The 18677-nt window shown below is 36.9% G+C and overlaps 3 protein-coding genes and 1 pseudogene across 4 annotated transcripts; 3 read left to right on the top strand and 1 right to left on the bottom strand.

The window, feature by feature from the left end:
* Nucleotides 1–1085: 1085 nt before the first annotated feature.
* On the top strand, nucleotides 1086–2009 carry LOC140964589 (NDR1/HIN1-like protein 13). The gene is made up of 2 exons (XM_073424454.1): nucleotides 1086–1793; nucleotides 1911–2009. The coding sequence occupies exons 1-2, from the start codon at nucleotides 1086–1088 to the stop codon at nucleotides 2007–2009; spliced, it is 807 nt and encodes a 268-aa protein (XP_073280555.1).
* A 1600-nt stretch (nucleotides 2010–3609) lies between these two features.
* LOC140964588 (probable protein phosphatase 2C 47) lies at nucleotides 3610–5177 on the top strand (annotated as a pseudogene).
* Nucleotides 5178–6694: 1517 nt separating this feature from the next.
* On the top strand, nucleotides 6695–7387 carry LOC140964677 (uncharacterized). The gene has a single exon (XM_073424548.1). It carries the CDS (start codon nucleotides 6790–6792, stop codon nucleotides 7255–7257), a length of 468 nt encoding a protein of 155 aa, XP_073280649.1. The 5' UTR covers nucleotides 6695–6789; the 3' UTR covers nucleotides 7258–7387.
* A 1442-nt stretch (nucleotides 7388–8829) lies between these two features.
* On the bottom strand, nucleotides 8830–18552 carry LOC140963793 (uncharacterized). Of its 2 annotated transcripts, XM_073423195.1 has the most exons (14): nucleotides 18390–18552; nucleotides 18106–18279; nucleotides 15543–16614; nucleotides 14323–14538; nucleotides 14023–14240; nucleotides 11977–12051; nucleotides 11613–11684; nucleotides 11436–11534; nucleotides 11290–11355; nucleotides 11099–11219; nucleotides 10744–10812; nucleotides 10301–10640; nucleotides 10014–10137; nucleotides 8830–9902 (listed from the first exon to the last, which is right to left on the bottom strand). In XM_073423195.1, the coding sequence occupies exons 2-14, from the start codon at nucleotides 18223–18225 to the stop codon at nucleotides 9129–9131; spliced, it is 3366 nt and encodes a 1121-aa protein (XP_073279296.1). In that variant the 5' UTR covers nucleotides 18226–18279; nucleotides 18390–18552; the 3' UTR covers nucleotides 8830–9128. The 2 variants fall into 2 exon arrangements, with proteins under 2 accessions (XP_073279296.1, XP_073279297.1); XM_073423196.1 differs by having other exon boundaries at nucleotides 11099–11213; nucleotides 18106–18552.
* Nucleotides 18553–18677: the final 125 nt, after the last annotated feature.

Genomic DNA, 18677 nt, shown 5'->3' with positions numbered 1-18677 from the left:
TCAAAATTTTTTTGAATACAAATTTTCATTCAGTCTTGTATATATTTGTCTCGTTGTATTTTTTTGCAATTTTAACTATATTATCGTCGTGACACTGAAATGACCACTAATATGACATTGTATGTAATGTTAAATCAATACTCTCAATTTACTAAACAAAGACTAAAATTGGAGAAAAAAAAAACTTGAAAGATATGGTATCAAATCTCAATTTTGAATATTAGATGACTAAAATTATAAAGAGTCTAACAACGATAAAATTCCATATTGATACTAGTTATCTACTATTATAAAACATAAAACCATATATGATAGAGAATATTTTCTTTAAACATGATCTTTATATAAAATTTTGTGAATAGACATATAGATATTGTTTATGACCTATGAAAATTTTTTAATTCATGATAGATGGCAATTTCTAAATTAATTGATATTGGACCAATTAATTCTAAAGCTAGAGATATAGACTTAGAAAAGACGATGCAAAAATAAATTATAGAATCAAAATTATAAAATCATATAATTCAAGGCCACTTTGTGCTTCTATATATACTAGTGCACCGATACACGCGTTGCGTACGTATTTGTACAATATTTTTTGTAATTCACTTGATTTATATTTAAATGAAGATCAAAACGTAATTATAAAAAATAGTAAGAGATTACACTGTAAATATGTATTTAAAAAAATTAATAGAAAAAAGAAAGGAAAAAAAGACCTAAGTATGAATTAAACTTATAACTTGATAATTAAGAAACAAAGACTCTATCTGCAGAGCTACAGGTGACTTCTATGAAAATTTTAATACTTTATTAATATATATAATTATTAAAACAGACCATAACACTAAAAATTAATCAATCTAAATATCTCAAACTTAATAAAATTAAAGATTGGTTCAATTTTAAAACTTTTACGGCCTTCTCCTCTCGTACCCACAAAAACCATATCCCACCATTCTCCGATCGATCTCCACTCCCTATTCCCATGCATGCAAACATTCTCCAATATTCCCATACAAAAAATATACACCGTTGCTTCTGCCTCTTTTCCTACCCAGACCACCGCTCCTCATCTTCCCATGGAGGAGCGGGATGTCCCACCACCGGCCAACGACCGCGGAACTTACGTGGTTCAGATCCCACGCAATCAAGTCTACCGCATCCCACCACCGGAAAACGCCCGTATCGTGGAGCAGCACACCCGTAACTTCCCTCAGAAATCTAGGAAATGCGGCTTTTCTCGTATCGTTTGTTGGCTTCTTCTCATTCTCATCCTCCTCGGAATCGTGGCCGGGATCGCCCTTTTTGTGGTCCGTGCCACCTTGTACAACCCCAAATCGCCGGAATTAGAGCTCACGCAATTCCATTCCAAGAATTTGGAGCAACTTCTCCCTAATAAGACCCACATCCACATCCACACCCGCCCGCCAGAATATGACATCACGCTGCACGCAACAAACCCTAACGAGAGGATGTCCTTTTCCTTCCTTGGAGCTGGAAAATCTTCTCTGGTTTTCAAGAACAAGAAAATTGGGCACGGAGGGGCTCCATCATCATCAACAGAAGAACCCAATAGCCCAGTCCGTATCCCGGTTGCACTGTACGGCTCTGGGGCGCCACTAACAGAAGCAATCAAGAAAAGCCTGGCCGATACAGATGAGACCAAATCCATGCAATTAGAGATCGAGACATCGATCGAGTTCAACAGCTGGGCGAGGAATGAGCGTAAAGATATCGTGATAACATGTGATTTTAAGGTGAAAGGCTCTTTGTTGAAGATTCCCAAGGTTTTATCTCAAGAATGTCGAACCGCGTCTAGCTAGCCAACTTCGGCCCCGTCGAGGTACATTCCATGCTACACGTACACCATGATACAGTAAATTTTGTGCGTATGATTTATATAGGTTTCTTCTGAACATGATACAATGGCGGGGCTCCTGAAGTGTATATGTATGCTGGGATCGATATCTTCTGATGGCCACGGAGCTAGCTACAGGGTGTGATTCTGGTCAAATATCGATGATTTAAGTAACATTTTTATATATGTTTTGATCATTTTGAGATCATGATATTCCAAGTTTAGCTTTCAGAAAAATGTGTGGAAAATGGAAGATATATATAGGAGTAATTATACTGGGATAATTATTGTTTTATTATTACTGGTTTGATGTTTTTAAGATAGATATATACATCATGCATGCATGCATGAACGTTGGTTAGCTTCAAATTATGTAATTATATCTGGTAATTGTCTGTGATACTGTGAGATTATATTATTTCCCACCAAAATCTTTACAATCTTACGATCATATTATTATGTTATAATATACTTTAAAAAAAATTAAATGATGGTTATAACTTATATATATATATTCAGATCATGTTTATTCATTATTATCTTGCTAGCGATCCAATTTCATATTATTTTATGTTGAAGTTCAAAAAGTTGCAAGTATCGGGAAATAAATGGTTAATTTTGGTGGTTCTGATGATATACAATCACCCTTATCGAAAAATAACATTATGACTAATTTGAACTGAGTTTCATTCCTCACTGAAACCATCAATATTCCTGTAACTCAAACGATATTTAATTTTTATTGGTTAGTCATATATATATGCTAGCTAGTAAGCACATTAATAAAAATTTATAGTAACTAAATTATCGAAAGGACAATGTTTCTTATGCAAAAACACATAATTCTAGGTCGTACCAAAAAAAAAAAAAAAAAATCACACTAACTGCATGGTTTTCGTCTGAAAATACCCTTTTTCTACTCGATTTTGAATCAATTTGAAGCAGATACTATATACTATTTAATGGCTATATATGAAAGTTGAAGGGGGGAGGAAGGGTTTAGTTCTCAACTAAGGAGCTCATTCAAACAAAAACAAAATCTATGGAACTTATGATAAATAAAAGTATAATTAGTTTCTAGCCTAGGTACATAAAACAAATATTTTAGAAATTACACAAAATCAAGTGAGGAATAAAGCAATAAGGAAAATTGCATTTTCGGTTCTGTGTTTGTATCTTCGCGATTTTGGTAATTGATATTATCAAATTTCAATATCAATCTTACATCTTCCGATTTTTGGTAATTTTAGTTTTTTATCAGAAGTGTTTATGTGACACTATACACGTCAGTGTCACGTCATCGCCACATTAGTGTCACATCAACTTCATGTTGGAAAAATGATTAAAATTACCAAAAAACAAGCGGACTATGTATTGAAATTTGACAACACAAAAAACCAAAATCATAAAATGACAAACATACAAAAATTTCCTTTATTTAATAATTTTAAAAGTAAAAGACATAAATAAAATATTAATAAACTTATTTTTTAATCGATAATAATATTTATGTGTCGTTCTTGTTTGTTAAAAACCTTTCTCTATTATTAAATATTATGATTTCTGATCATAATAAACAATAAAAATTCGATGAGAAACCCAAATTTAAAAGTTAATAATTAAAATAGACAATATAAATGTTCAAAACATTTTATTAGATTCAATCGATTTAAGTGAAGCAACTCAGTAGAAAAAAATGTGCTTACTAGCTAAATTAGCATGGGTTTTGCAAAGAAAATAAAAAAATGTCAAATTTTGAAAAGAAAATCCTAGAAAATCATGATGAAGGCGGCCAAGCCAAAGTAGCATTGCCACCGGTGATGAGGCATTGCATCAGTCATGAAACTTTGGCTTATACCTTTTCATTGGTGAGTAAGTACTTGATTTCAAAGGTAAGTTTTTGTTTTGAAATGTGGGATATCTTTGTTATTTGGATTGACGTAAAAAAAATAGCTAATGGTACAGCTAATGGTTTAATAGCTAATGGTACATGCAGCTAATGGTTTTCCTTCACCTGGAGCATTCTATGGGGTATGTAACTTATTTTTTAGCTTACATTGGTTCTTCGTGTTAAATGGAGAAATTAAACCTTGTATAATATTCGCGATAAATAATTCACGAGGAATAATCATAATAATTTTTGAACAAGTTCACCAAGCCCGGCCTATTCATATCTACCTCAATTTATCATAATAATTTTTGGACAAGTTCACCAAGCCCTATTCATATCTACCTCAATGTATTATCTTCGGACATCTTCAAAATGGTCTTGTTTATGTGTTCGATTCATAAATTTTTAGGCACTCTTTTAATATAGAAAAAAAAGAGCTCAAAGAAACCACCTAATCCATATCATATGATTACTTCAACAATTTTTACAGTGTGGTTAATTTTCAGGTTTTTGATGGTTATGGTGGTGTTGGTGCTGCGTCTTTTGCTAGAATAAACATTCTTAACTTCATCATCGAGGACTTACATTTCCCGGATGGGGTTGATAGAGCAACCAAGATTAATTCTTTTGTGAAAGCGGATCATGCGTTGGCAGATGCCAAAAATATTGATCACTCGTCTGGGACCACCGCTCTGACTGCTATTTTGTTAGGAAGGTGATGAATCGAGCTTGTGTTACTGACATTATCCTCTAATTTGTTTGCAACTTTAAAATATGAAAATATATTTAACCATATTTAAAATGACTTGTCCACAATATTGCCTTGATTTTTGCACTTCCATTCTTTATTTGTTCTGTTACAACCAGGACTATGGTAATTGCTAACGCTGGGGATTCTCGAGCAGTTCTCGGGAGAAGAGGGAGAGCAATAGAATTGTCGAAAGATCACCAGCCCAACTGCACATCTGAAAAACTTAGAATAGAAAAGCTAGGGGGATTTATCTATGATGGCTATCTCAATGGCCAACTATCGGTAGCACGAGCTTTGGGTGACTGGCATATGAAAGGTGCTAATGGTACAAAATGGCCCTTGAGCTCAGAGCCGGAGATAGAAGAGGTGAACTTAACCGAAGAAGATGAATTCTTGATAATTGGCTGTGACGGTCTATGGGATGTCATGAGTAGTCAATATGCTGTCACCGTTGTAAGGAAGGCGCTGATGATGCATAACGATCCTGGGAAGTGCTCCCGAGAACTTGTTCTTCAGGCACTCAATCGCAACACATGCAATAATCTTACGGTGGTTGTGGTCTGTTTCTCTCCTTATCCACCACCTCGTATGAGATTCCTAAATCTCAGAAGAGGAGGAGCATATCAGCTGGGCTTCATGATCTTTTAAAGGGTGTACTGAATGATGTTTGAAACCAATGGAGTCACCTCAGATGAAAGAAATTTTGAAGTTAGATTTGCGGAAAAGTAGGGTTTTTTTTTAAAATAATTTAATTTTAAAATTTTTTTTCAAATATAGTGTAAAAAAAAAAAAACATTTCCAAAACTACTGCAATCCGCGCTTACGGAGCGCTTCGTAAACACGGACACTGGTCCACGTAAGCGACGAAATATATATAAAAACCGTCGCCAAGTAGCGACGGTTAATAAACCGTCGCTTTATTGGAATCAGCGACGGTTAATAAGCCGTCGCTAATTAGCGACGGTTTTTGAACTTATTAACCGTCGCTAAATGCCAAAATACATGTCTTCTCACACGCCACGCATAATTGTAGAGCATAAATCCCCTTTCCCAAGCACCTTTCAGCGTGCACATGTACATCGCGGATAATCTTGAACTTTCAACGACTTGCAACTTTGCAGCGTGCAATATATGCTGCGGAAAAAGAATTTGCGCGCTGCGAAAAGCCATTTTTGTTGTAGTGAAGATAGAGAAAAAAACAGACAATAAGCTCATCAAAAAATAAGTTTTTTCAGGAACCTCTACTATTCAACCTAATTTTTTCAGTGATTCAGGGGTGGCTGACTTTGGTTTGTTTGGTCAGCAGGATTTTAAGACTCCGTCTTGGTCGAACATACACAGTTTTACAAATTTGCTTAATGTTGGTCCGCAACATCTTGTACATGACATTCGACCACATAATGATGTTGAGGAAAATGAACAACATTCAATTGAGATATCCCAGTCTTGATGAATTTCGTGTTTGTTTTTTTCTCTGTCTTCACTACAACAAAAATAGCTTTTCGTAGCGCATATTACACGCTGCAAAATTGCAAGCCGTTAAAAGTTCAATATTATCCGCGGCGTACATGTGCACGCTGTTGATACAAGTATGTGTAGGGTGGTATTTTCAATTAGCGACGGTTTTTGAACCGTCGCTGATTCCAATACAGCGACGGTTTTAATAAACTGTCGCTGAGTCAATTTTAGCGACGATTTAATAAACCGTAGCTAATTAGCGACGGTTTTTATATATATTCCGTCGCTAAAATATTCTGTCGCTTACGTGGACCAACGTCCGTGCTTACGAAGCGCGGACGCTGCTCCATGCACTAGTTTTGGAAATTTTTTTTTTAAAAATTATTTTTGAAATTTTTTTTTAAAATTAAATTATTTTTAAAAAAAACCCGGAAAAGTACTATATATGAGTAGATTGTTTAAGTTCACAGCCAATAATGCATCATTCTATTAGTTATAGTCTTTCACCAACTAATTGTTTGCACATACAACTTTTTCTTAAAATTTGAGACATGGTTCGAGTTCAATACTAATTATAACAAATTTCTCTCTTCGAGTTCAAAACATTATGTTGATAAAATAATTTATTGGGATTTATGATTGAAAATTTTTAATTAATAATCAATAATAAATTTTTATATAAAAAGATACACTAGAAAAAATTGTGTTAATTGGTCATAAATGGGGAAAAAAGGAAATAAAAGTCCACAATAAAGCCCAAAGATTGGAACCCACTTGGGATCCCCGCTCCGGTAGTCTGTTACACTGCCCGCTGGCATTCCAACAATGTCTACGCTGAAAGAGATTCTGACCCGGCGGCCGGTGGTGGCAACCATCCGCCTCACCGTGCCCGCAGGCGGAGCAAAACCAGCTCCGCCGGTAGGGCCGGCGCTAGGTCAATACAGGCTGAATCTGATGTCCTTCTGCAAAGACTTCAATGCCAGGACCCAGAAATACAAACCCGAAACTCCCATGGCCGTGACCATTACGGCTTTCCAAGACAACACCTTTGAGTTCACCGTCAAATCCCCCTCAGTCACGTGGTACCTGAAGAAGGCGGCTGGAATCGAAAGCGGCAGCAGCCGCCCCGGTCACGTGAGCGCCTCTACGATCACCCTGAAACACGTGTACGAGATTGCTAAGATAAAGCAGAGCGATCCTTACTGTCAGTACATGTCGCTGGAAGCGATTTCTAGGTCGATTATTGGGACAGCGAATTCCATGGGGATTAAAGTTCAGAAGGAGCTTGATTGATTTTCGACATGTGTTTCCAGTTAATTGGGGGTTGAAATGACTGTGGGATTCGCGTTATTTATTTTTGCTTCTTTTTTTTCTGAATTTGGCCGATTTTTTTGAATGATTAAGAAGCTTGTTGGGATTTCAATCTTTGTTTCGAATTTTGCTAAACTGGGTGCAAAAAAATGTTGAACTTTACTAGTTTTTTTTTTTTGGTTTTGTTTGTGTGTTTCTTGCAGCGTGGAGGTTGTGGTGGTTGTTTCTTTGTATAGGTTTTGCATCCAAACGACAAAGACATTGAAAGGAAGAAAAAACATAATTGCTCGAATATTGTGGATGAATTATTTTCTTTTTTTCTAAATACAGAGGTAAAGATTTGCTCTGTGCTGTAATCTTGATTTACTCTTTGAGTTGGTGGATCTTTGTCTTGTACCTGCATTCTGAGGTGGTGTTGGAAAAGGAATTCTTTGGGGTTACAATTGGATAGGCATATTCAAAGAATATGGAGTATGGATCCTAAATCATGGATCAAAGAAGTAGAAGACTGAACTTTGAACCTTTGTTTTATGATAGTTCGTGTTTGTTATTCTGAAAAATCTGTTCATCATCATCTCTAAGACCAGTCTTTGCACCCCACCCTCCATTTCTAAAACCTCTTTGTCTCCCGAATAAGCTATTCAATAATGGGGATTTGGTTTTGCGGTCAGTTAGATTTTCTTCTTGGAATCTTTTAATTTGAGATTGGAAAAACTTACATCCCTTAGTTTATTTGTTCGTCGAGGTTAACTTAATCTATTCCAATGTGATATTTTTTACAAATGTCTGAAGTTGTTTACTTAACAGTGCTGGATTTAAATAACAGTGCTGGATTTAAAATCCTAGTGAGCTACTTAATAATCGAGTGTAAGGTTGCTTCTACTTGTATCAAACTAGTTCAGGTTGTTTGGTACTTTGGTTGGTTATAAAAATTGTACTGATGTGCTGTGCGGGAGCGTACATTGGTTTTTGAAATCTGAATCTCTCCATGATCCGAGTCATTTATTACCACCGAAGCCGCGCAACAGATGAATCCTTGTTTATTTAAGATTTCTATGGCTCTGCAATTATTGGGTTTGAATTTTTGGAGGTTTCGGCTTTTTTGCGAAAAATCTTTCCAGTGTACGGATTGTGACCAGGGCTTAGGTGCTCATTATTTCTTGAGTTGATGAAATTCTTTTATCATTGTTTTTAATGAATGCTTCCGATGATAAATTTGTCATTCCCGGTGGCATGTTCCAAATTGGTAAGTTGTAGCAAAAACAAACAAAATATTTATTCCCCTATTGATTGTAAGATAAAATTTTAAAAAGAATGAAAATTGTAGAAATGATTTGTTTAGCTCTTCACTCGGGGTTTTGCTCGTCATATTTTCCTTGTTATGGAAGAATTTAAGCTCTTATAAAAATTGATTTAATAAGAGATTTTCTTGGATCCAGCCATCTCGTGCAACACAACAGAACGGGTGAAAGGGACCGAATCTTAGGGCACCCGGACAGAAAAGAATTTCTTAGACCAATCCGAGATTGCAAACCTCTTTAAGAAATAAATATTGTAGCGCAAGTGAATGAACACCTCACATACCAACATACAGAAGTCCGTCATAATGTTACACAAATTTTACAATCAAACAAGTTCATAATAATGAACAATAATAATAATACTATACTATTATCAACACACGAAAAAATTATCCGAGGAAAAAAGAAACCAAGTGGTAAAAACATAAAAGGAAAAATCACGACAACTGGAAGAAGCAAACTGCCTAATCTGAAATAGTAATCCCAAGAAACAAGCTCTAGAGGGAAAAAGAAAAAAATGTGCCCACAAAAAAGAAAGACAAAATTGCAACACTAGAATGCTTTCCAACTATCTGAATCTTTCTTCGGAGTTTGACCCTCAAGAGATGTCCTAAAAGGCTCGTTAGACCCGAACGGATCTGCAGCATCGTCAAACGAAGGGAAACCATGACCATAATCAGAGTCCCGAGTACTATGCATGGAATCAAATCTAGTAAACGTGTCTCTTGGAGGAAACGAGCCAAATTTATAATCAGAATCTGCCGTGCTCTGGAATGAGTCAAATCTTGCGAAGGAGGATTCTTGGGGTGGAAAGTATCCTTGATCAACGTCAGAATCTCTAGTGCTTCGCATTGAATCAAATCTCGTCAAAGACTCACGAGAACCAAAAGGACCACTGTCACTCATGTTGAAAGAATCGAATCTTGAGAAACTGTTGAACGAATATGGCTCTTCAGAACCTTCGTTGAACCCTTTAGGAGAAGTGTTAAAAGTGTACATTGGTGTGCCAGGAACTGAATCTGCAAATAGACTACTCATGGAAAACACGTTATTCTCGTGCGGAGAGCTTGCAGAATAATAGAGTGGTGTGCTCGGAACTGAATCAAAAAATGGACCCTGCTTTGGAGTGTCTATGCCTGTAGATCCAGTTCTAACTGGATCTAATATGCTGGCAGAGTTATAGAGCGGAGTGCTAGGAACAGAATCAAAAAATGGACCCTGCGTTGGAGTTGAGTCAATGGTTCTAGATCCAGTTCTTATTGGGTTTAATGCCCAGTCATCAGGACCAAATAAAGAACTTTCACTACGTCTCTCAAGGTCAGAATCCTGGATTGGAACAGTATGGAGGCAAAGTTGAGGCAGCAGCAAGATTCGAATAAGGGAACTATTATAGAAAGACAAACTGGAAATCAAAGCACTTTTCAATTAAATAAATACCTTAGGAGTGCCAGGGTTGAAATCCCATGCTGCAACAGTATCATAATGGGAATCAAAAGAACCCCAACCTGGCTCATCAAAACCTTTCTCTCCAGAAAGTACAGATTCAGCTCTACCATATCCACTGCAATTATAGATCAATTGACCACAACTGTTTTTAGCAGATCAAAACAACTTTGGACCGGAGTTCAGCTCTAGAAGGTTACTCAAAGCATTCAAGTAGAAATACGTATAAAGTTAAGATATCTGTGTAAAACAAGGAAAAACATCATTAGTTACCCACTAACCCTGGGGTGTCAAATCCATGTGGTGAGCCATTTATATTGACATCCTTCATTAGTTTCAGTTCTGGTAATTTATATGATGGGCTATCAAATGCACTTCCTGCTGGACTGTCTGGTGGACTTCTTACTGTTTGCTCCAAGTTTTGATTGTATGGCCTCTCATTCTGAGGTAATCTGTCCCCAGAACCAGGCAGGTCTGATTTTTTATTGTCTTCAGATGGTGACTTTGCAGAACCACTGTTATCCAATGGAGTAACTTTCTCTCTGATCAATGCAGATTTTGGTTTGGGAGGTGCAATCACATTTTCAATTTCAAGCGTAAGCTCTTTGACATATTGGAATCCTGTACAAAAAAAAAGAGGATTATGTGAAAAACGATTAAATGCCAAACTGCCACAAATATGTTTTACATGAAAATAAAACTCTACAGTGGACCACAAGAGTACCTTCATCTTCAAACTTATCCCAAACTTCATCCCAATCAGCAGCTGTTCCTTCAATGCCAGGTTGCCAACCTGTAAAAGAAATTCAACCGAGATAATCATTAAGTCAGAATCCATTGATAGCATCCCTCACAAGATATAGATCATTTCAATCGAATATACCGTCTTTTGACTCCTTGATATTTTTATTTAGGATATCATCAATAACCAGATATATAGGAAAAGCGTAAAGGATCTAATACATCACAATTTTAGCAACTAAGATCAATGAGACGTGAAATGGCACCCCTATTATTTCAATTATAACCGATGGTGGAAAAATCTGATAGCATCAAGGCCTGCTCTTAACAAGACATACCAAATGGAAGCTCAACGAGTGAGGTTGGTTTTCCACGTAACCCATAAGTTTTGCACCGTTCATTCAACGCTTTTACCAGTTCCTCGAGGTCTGACTGGATTTGATTTGTGCGTTCCTGTGGCTACCAATTTCAGGCTCAGAAAAGCCCTTCTCATCTTGATGACATGAAACTACTAGAAGGAACAACATACCTGAATACCATCGGCATTATCTTGTTCCAATTTGACAATTGTTCGGTATAGTTCCATTTTTTTATCCTACAAACAGTCATCAAACCGAAACCATTACACATTCCAAATGCATGGAAAGCTTGCAAGACACAAAGGGACAAAAATACCTGAATATCACGAAATGTAGCTTCTTGAATGGTTAATTTAGATGCCACATCACCAACCTGCTTGTACTTCTCTTCATATTTCATTGCTAATGAGTCAGCCTAGATAAAGGTTCAGTTAAATGAGTCCAACAAATATCAGTCATCAGTGGAAAAGCACCTCATCTTTAAAAGCAATACCTCTTTTTTGTCAGCTACAACTTTCTCGGTGATCTCATTCAAACGATTGTCGCATCGGCTTTTGTATAGTATCTAGCAGAAAATGGCATTATTAAAAAGTGCCGCATATGATGCATTCTCAGTTGAGCTTTTTCATTTTCCCAAAGCATGCTGCTTCAGAGATAAAAGTCACATCCTAGGAAAGAATTTTGGCTTGAAAACATGGTTAAGATAATATGGTATATCTTATTTTTGGGGCTCAAAATCAAAACAGGTACGAATGAAATAGTAGATCTGACCAAGGTCATCAGAATATTCAATAGTGGCTCCCTAGATCAGATTGTGCCAACATTATCATTGTGGAACTGACATTAAGAAAACTCACAAGTTCTTGCATCTTGGTTTGATAAAACTGAATTTTCAATTTAGCTTCTAAAATATCCTTTTCCAAATCTGCTACCTGCATTAAAAACGAAGAATAAGAGAAGGTTCACGGAGACGTGAAGCGAATGATTTTTATTTCATTTTCTTTTCTTTCTAACTAGTATAGACATAAGCCCAAACTGTAGGGATACATAATCCTCATGGAAAAATACGAGCTCTCACTAAACCAGAGATAAACAACACCTTCTGCATATTTTATCATCAGTTTAACAGCAGACATTTAACTTAAATGGAATTCATGGAATACACAAATAAGAATAAACAATTAATTCAACTCAACGTCCATAATAACACAAACACTGAAGGAAGCAGGCCCAGAACAGGGTAAATAAGGTGGTTGTCCAAATTGCACTTTACAGTTTTTCACCATGACCGGGCTATAGTCCTAAGCCAGCATCGTGGTTATCCAGTACAAAGAGTGGGAAAACCTTAGCATTGGCATCAAAATGAATTTTTTCTATCATTTGAGTCCGGATGGCACCTTGATGATTTACAAGAACATAAACAAAACAAAAGCACAAACAAATAGATGAAGCTATACGCCTCCAAAACTCAACGGCTTAACCTTAAAAATCTGGACAATCCTCGATGTTGACGTCCAATAATAATGGTCAAAGGAAGATTGACATGTAAGTGAATAGAAAGTAAAACCACAATAGAGTTTCTGAAAATAGATAATGAACTGGCTTTGCATTACTCTAATGAGAATCAGCCACACTGGGTAACCTAAGAAATGTGCAAAACTAGAAATCTAAAACAGCAGCAAAAATTTCAATAATCAAGGGTAAGATCATAAATAAAACTTCAGACTAACCTATTCGTCTCTCAGGTTGTAGATCACTTGGGTCTGATGGGACACATAAATGCAACTAGTCGAAAGAAACTAATGCCTCGGATAGGAACCAGATGGATTAGAGAATCTAATTCGTAACTCAAGAATTAGCACCAAAGCATTCTACACTCTAGCATTACAAGAACGTTAAGGTCATGATAGATGTGAAAGATGCATATTTCAAGCCTAAATTCATGGAACAACGCATAGAAAGAACAATTAAGATTACTACAAAATATCATTCTTGCTACAAAATAATCTAACACTGCACGTGAAACATGTCACAGTTGAGTTGATTTTTGAACAGCGCTGGTTTGATTCCTCTGATTTTCTTAGTTTACACCGAAAAGTGAATTCCATTTAGTAAACAGCTACATTATTCACAATTGTGATACCAGAACTTGAAAAAAGCTCTAAGATTGCATTTGGATTGATGGATTTATTTTGGAACGAGTAATCTCAAATTGATCGATCCAACCACAAACTAAGGTCAGGCATTTAAAATCAGTTATTGCCGTCAACTCAAAGAGAAAAGATTTGCAATCCAAACTCAATGAGACCACACGAAATGAAAATACATCTCCAAGAGGACAAGTACCATAAGTTAATAATATCGATCTACTTCTGGAACATTAGCAGAACTCACCAAGGAAAAAGCAAAGACGTGATGAGAACATATCCGCGAACAAGTATCATACATTATTAATTTGACCAGCATATCCTATCCCAATCCGAGGAAAAGAAAAGCAAGATGAAAACACAACCACTATGACCACCGTTATATACTCGTAATATAGACTAATATGCATAGCATTTGTTTGATAAATTCAAAATTTCACCATGTTTCAAAGCTAACTGGAGTGTCCGTTCTCACAATGTTTTATATGTATTAGTAAACGATGCATTTTGGCAGGTAGTAAACCGCAAACAGTCATAGATCAAAAGGTTCTCTAGATGTACACTCATCGCACAACCTAGAACACCATATCTAGATTCTAGATACACCTAGAGTCACAGAATCCTAAACATGTAGAATCGAAGAGTAAAATCATGGTCAGAACTCAGAACCGATACTCGGTAGCTAAAAAAGGAGGAAGGACAATGGGACGGAGAAGGAGAAAGCAGCATAGAATATCTGGAAAAAGTAAGAATCACCTGTTTCTCTGCATTCTTTGCCTCCTCAAACTTTTTATTCAGGGACTCCTGTTCCTCTGTGCTAAGTTGGTCTACAAGATGCTTCTCTAGAGCAGGAACTTTGGGCTTTTGTTGGACTGTTGCCTCAGGCTGGGGAACAGGAACTGGACGAGGAGGCCTGCCTCCACCAACAGAAGAAATTGGCCTTGCATTCTTAGTCCCTAGGGGTTGTTGGAAGCCTGATTACAGATGACAATATATGATGGGTTGCGAATAAGAATCACAATTAAAAGCTACAGATTTGACATTTAAAACATAAACCAGTAGTTGGTCTCCAAGATGTATTGCCATATGGCATAGCAGGTTGAGTGGAGGCAGATGATGTCTCATCAAACATAACATTGTTGGGAAGCGCTGCTGGAATAGGGCGCCCTTCCCTATATCGTTCCATCAAATAGAGAGCAATGCAGAATTCCCTCAAAGAAAGCATGCTATCATTGTCTTGGTCAGACAAGTCCCAGACCTGCTTTAAGACCTCTATTAAAACAAATAAAACAACAAAGGTAAGATAAGGAAAACGTGCATCAATTAACAAAACAGAACGTTTCTTAAAAAAATCCGGAAAATGTGAAGAATCAGGAATGCACTTAGCCTCATTGCTACCATTGAAATAAGATATCCTTATATTGACATAAAAAAGAAGTAAATAACAGATTGAAAAGGATAGGACGAACATATGGCAAATTTTAAAAATTCATTATATTTGCAATATCTGTCTCTGGATTCTTCTCCATTTTAAATAGAAGGCTTCAGCAGTAAAATGATTATGAAATCTGATTCACATTTATTTGGCTCTTAGGCAGTAAAAACCATCATATTTGGAGAACGAATAGAGAAATCAATTCATCTCATTACAAACCCGTTATTACTGTCACTGGTTTGCCAATCTTGAACATCCAATTTGTCTACAATGTTAAATTGTACTAGAATTCTGTACACCTCCTTTTTTTTGAAGCTTTCGGCATGGTTAAATAAACTACAGCAGCCAGTAAAAATCAAAAGCTCTTCTACTTTATGAATCAATGAATTAATTGCAATAAAACTTAAACGATAGCTTCACGGGAAAAATTAGTTAATATCATAACAAAGCTCAAATTAAAATATAACATCCTAACCAAAAATATAAGCCACCAAAGTAGCAGGTAAAGCAGGCCAATTCTACTCATTACACCTTTGTCACCTTACCCAAAAATAATCTCAGATGCACGAATCTAATATAATTTTTCCAACCATAAATATTTCATTAAATCAAAGATACTTTATCCAAACATAAATCAAAGTATAACAACACTTCAAAATCAATTTTATCAAAAATCAAACGCAACTTTATATTGAGAAGAATATATTATACCCGTTCAACATCGACAGTTGACTTCACATTATGAAGAAACAAGTACATGAAAAAGGCATATAGCAGTCCAAAATCTAAACCAGAAAAAAGATTAATCCAAATCTTAGGACTTAGATGAAGTACAGCATACCTCGTGGTAGCCTCCAACTCAAGAATAAGTTGCGTGCCTGTTCACCAGTAATTTTCCCATCTCTGTCGGTGTCAACCTGCACAAATACCTTGCTGTACTTTTGAACATCAGACGGAGTAATTTTAGGCCATGGGGGCTGAGGTTGAACAGAAAGAAGATTTCCAGCGGGAACAGGAGATACAGGGGGTTTTTTAGCTGATATTTGTTGATTTTCTTTCCCTGTGGACTGGAATTGTTGAGCTTGAATAGCTGGATGCTGAGAAACAACAGTTGGCTTAGCAGGTAGAGTTCCAGCGGACGAGCCAGGTATGCTGCCAGCAGAATATGCAATTGCTGAGGAGTTCTGCTTTGGTTCAGAAGGTGTCACTGAGAACACATCCCCAAAAACTGAGTCCGGAGAAAAGCCGTTTCCAGAAGCTTTATGTGGTTTTGAGTCTTCCTTTCCAACCTGGGAGCCCAAGAAAACAGTATCATTTGGCTTGGACGAAGAAGACTGCACCAAACCAGTTATTTCTGATGGCTTTGATTGTGCTGTAGATGGGGACGTAGGTCTAAATCCACCCTCTGTTGTGGAAGAACTTAGGCTCCTGTTGGAGACTTGAGAGGAAATTCCAGCAGAGTAAGCATTAGTACTACCAGAAAATGAATCAGAGGAGCTAGGGCGATGCGGAACAGAAATAGAACCTGCCCCAGTCAATCCTTGGCTTGAAATACCTGGTTGAGACTGGAAGCCATAACTAGAAGCTGGGGGCTGAGGTGGTCTCACAAATTGCTTTTGATGAGATTGAAATCCATGTGGACCACTCACACCAACACCTTGATTAGAGAATGGAGTGGCACTCAACTGTGAAGGAGGTGCACCACCTGTCAAATTCAACTGAGGACTAGACGTAGCTGCAAGATTTATCTCCGGAGCAGGTATTTTAGCTGAAGCTGGACCATATAAAGCAGCTTTCACAATATCTGGAGTCAAATCTCGCTTACTTTGTGCCACCGTAACAAGTTTCAAAGCATTATAAAATTCTGAGCGACCTAGGAAACCAGTTCTGTTTTGATCAGCATACGTCCATATCTGCACAAGACCCCACTGAAGTCATTTTCCAGCGCAAACTACAGAAAGTATATTCAAAAGGAAGACAAGCAGAGAACCACAAGTAAATTTAAGAGGAACTTACGGTCGATTGAGACACGTGTGTTTTGTTTTTAAAAATAGCCCTCCCCTTTATACATAGGGCTATTTTTAAAACAAAACACACAGTACGGTCTTTATAAAACTGTCCCAAATTTAATGAATCTAGGCCTAAATATTTCATTACCGCAGTTATGTTGAAGTAATAACAACTCCACCACTCAAAAACATCAGTCAAGTCCCTGACCATTCACCCTCAATCACAATTCATATGTTGCAGGATCACCAAATAATCTATAGTAAATATATTTGCAAAAGCAAAAACCATTTTTCATTCAGTTGAACTATTGCAAGGTCGGATAAAAAAAAATATGTTAGGCAGCTGGCATCACATCAGAGAGCAAGGAATAGCTGTGGCAGTAAACCACAACCAAGGATCTGGCAGAATTCTCTGGAAAAACCAGTACTACATAGTGGAAGAAAATAAGCAGTGCTCCTTCAAAGCATAAATTTGTGAGTTGAAATCTCTCACTGTCCCCAGGCATTATGGACAAATTATATAGCCCAAAGTTTGAGATTATTTGACAACTTCAACTCACATGAAAATATAGAGGATATTAGCTTTCTGTAGGAAGAGAGGGAAAGTACATGGTTCCTTCCCCTGATCCCCTCCCTGCCTCTCTATGTCGCAAAAGAAGTTCTCTCAATTAGAAGTCTGTGCTTTAACCCTAGTCAATTACCCTTTCACTACCTTCGACATTGTGTATATTCCTTTTACATAACTTTTACTATTACAATTATTAACCTCCAAATCCTGACTGTTACCCTTATCTGTACAACTCCTCACAGGCCTAGGGTAATAAATAGAAATAGATACAAATGTGGGCAGATGGACAGTTAAACAAAAAACAGACGCAGAGAGGCGTGATTCTCCAAAATCGATTTGTCCAACTTCGGAATCTAACACAGGTGGATGGTTGAAGTAAAGCAATATAATGGAAACAGGCCCATCAAAATGAAACCACCATACGCAGAGATATACACTTTGAGCACACATGTAACAATTTGAATACATGATTTGATCAAAAGAGTTGGCCCGCGTTGCATGTAAAAAGGCAAGGCCAACCGACCTTTTCTACAAGGCTTGGTTTTCAAATTTGAATAAACCACAGCTTTCACAGTGGATAGTTTACTGGCCCATCTACCTCAAATGGTAAATACAATTACAGAAAATAGTTCTTTAAAACTAACCAGTGATGTAAATGAAGATCAGTATCGTGGTTAGCAAAATTCAGAATGCCGTAAGTCAGAGTGAATTTAATTATTAAAGCAACAAGTACCAAGTAAAGAGCGAAAACTGAGATCAGAATCAATGAGACGCCAGGACTGTGAGAGATTATTTTAGAGAAATAAATGGTAAATGAATGAATGGACCTGGGCGAGAACTCGTTGGGGTAGATTGGATGCTTTGAAGAAGGCAACAGCCTCGTTTCCGCTAATCCGACCATCTTGATCCGTGTCCGCCACCTGAAAGTATGCCTCGAATTTTTCCATGATTGCACAGCGTATCTGCGAAATCTCAATTTCTTGTTCCCCCGAGCAGTAATTCTCCAAGTGGCTTAGCGAAATTGAGACGAATTACAAGAACCCTAACATAAATTTCAGAAAAGCGAATACGATAAAAATTCAAAACAACCCAGATTACACCAGTTACATACGGTCACATTTCAAGGAGCGCAGTGAATTTGAACTGTAAGATTTTAGCAGCAAGTCGGGTAATGAATTGGCAGATCGTGGAGGATTCAAAGGCAAAGTGAGTCGATTCGTGCTTTCGGACGATGACTTCAGAGCCGTATGGGCAGCACAGGTCAGCACTGTGCGTCGGCGTTATTATTGGTGGCTGTCATAGTACAACATAATTTTTTATTATTATTAATAATAATAATTTATTTTGTTGTTTTTATTCTTTTTTCATATCAATAATTAATTAATTAATAATATTTACT

Source organism: Primulina huaijiensis, chromosome 18, assembly GCF_012295235.1.
Source record: "Primulina huaijiensis isolate GDHJ02 chromosome 18, ASM1229523v2, whole genome shotgun sequence".
NCBI classification, from domain to species: Eukaryota; Viridiplantae; Streptophyta; class Magnoliopsida; order Lamiales; family Gesneriaceae; genus Primulina; species Primulina huaijiensis.
This window is presented reverse-complemented; position numbering and strand designations above follow the sequence as displayed.

Coding starts and splice junctions, on each gene's coding strand:
- LOC140963793 (XM_073423195.1), bottom strand. CDS start 18,225: ATGGAAAAATTCGAGGCATACTTTCAGGTGGCGGACACGGATCAAGAT. Junction 14,241..14,322: donor ATCTTGGAGACCAACTACTG/GTTTATGTTTTA, acceptor ATCTGTAATCAG/GCTTCCAACAACCCCTAGGG. Junction 10,813..11,098: donor ACTCGTTGAGCTTCCATTTG/GTATGTCTTGTT, acceptor TTTCTTTTACAG/GTTGGCAACCTGGCATTGAA.
- LOC140964677 (XM_073424548.1), top strand. CDS start 6,790: ATGTCTACGCTGAAAGAGATTCTGACCCGGCGGCCGGTGGTGGCAACC.
- LOC140964589 (XM_073424454.1), top strand. CDS start 1,086: ATGGAGGAGCGGGATGTCCCACCACCGGCCAACGACCGCGGAACTTAC. Junction 1,794..1,910: donor CTTTGTTGAAGATTCCCAAG/GTTTTATCTCAA, acceptor TGATTTATATAG/GTTTCTTCTGAACATGATAC.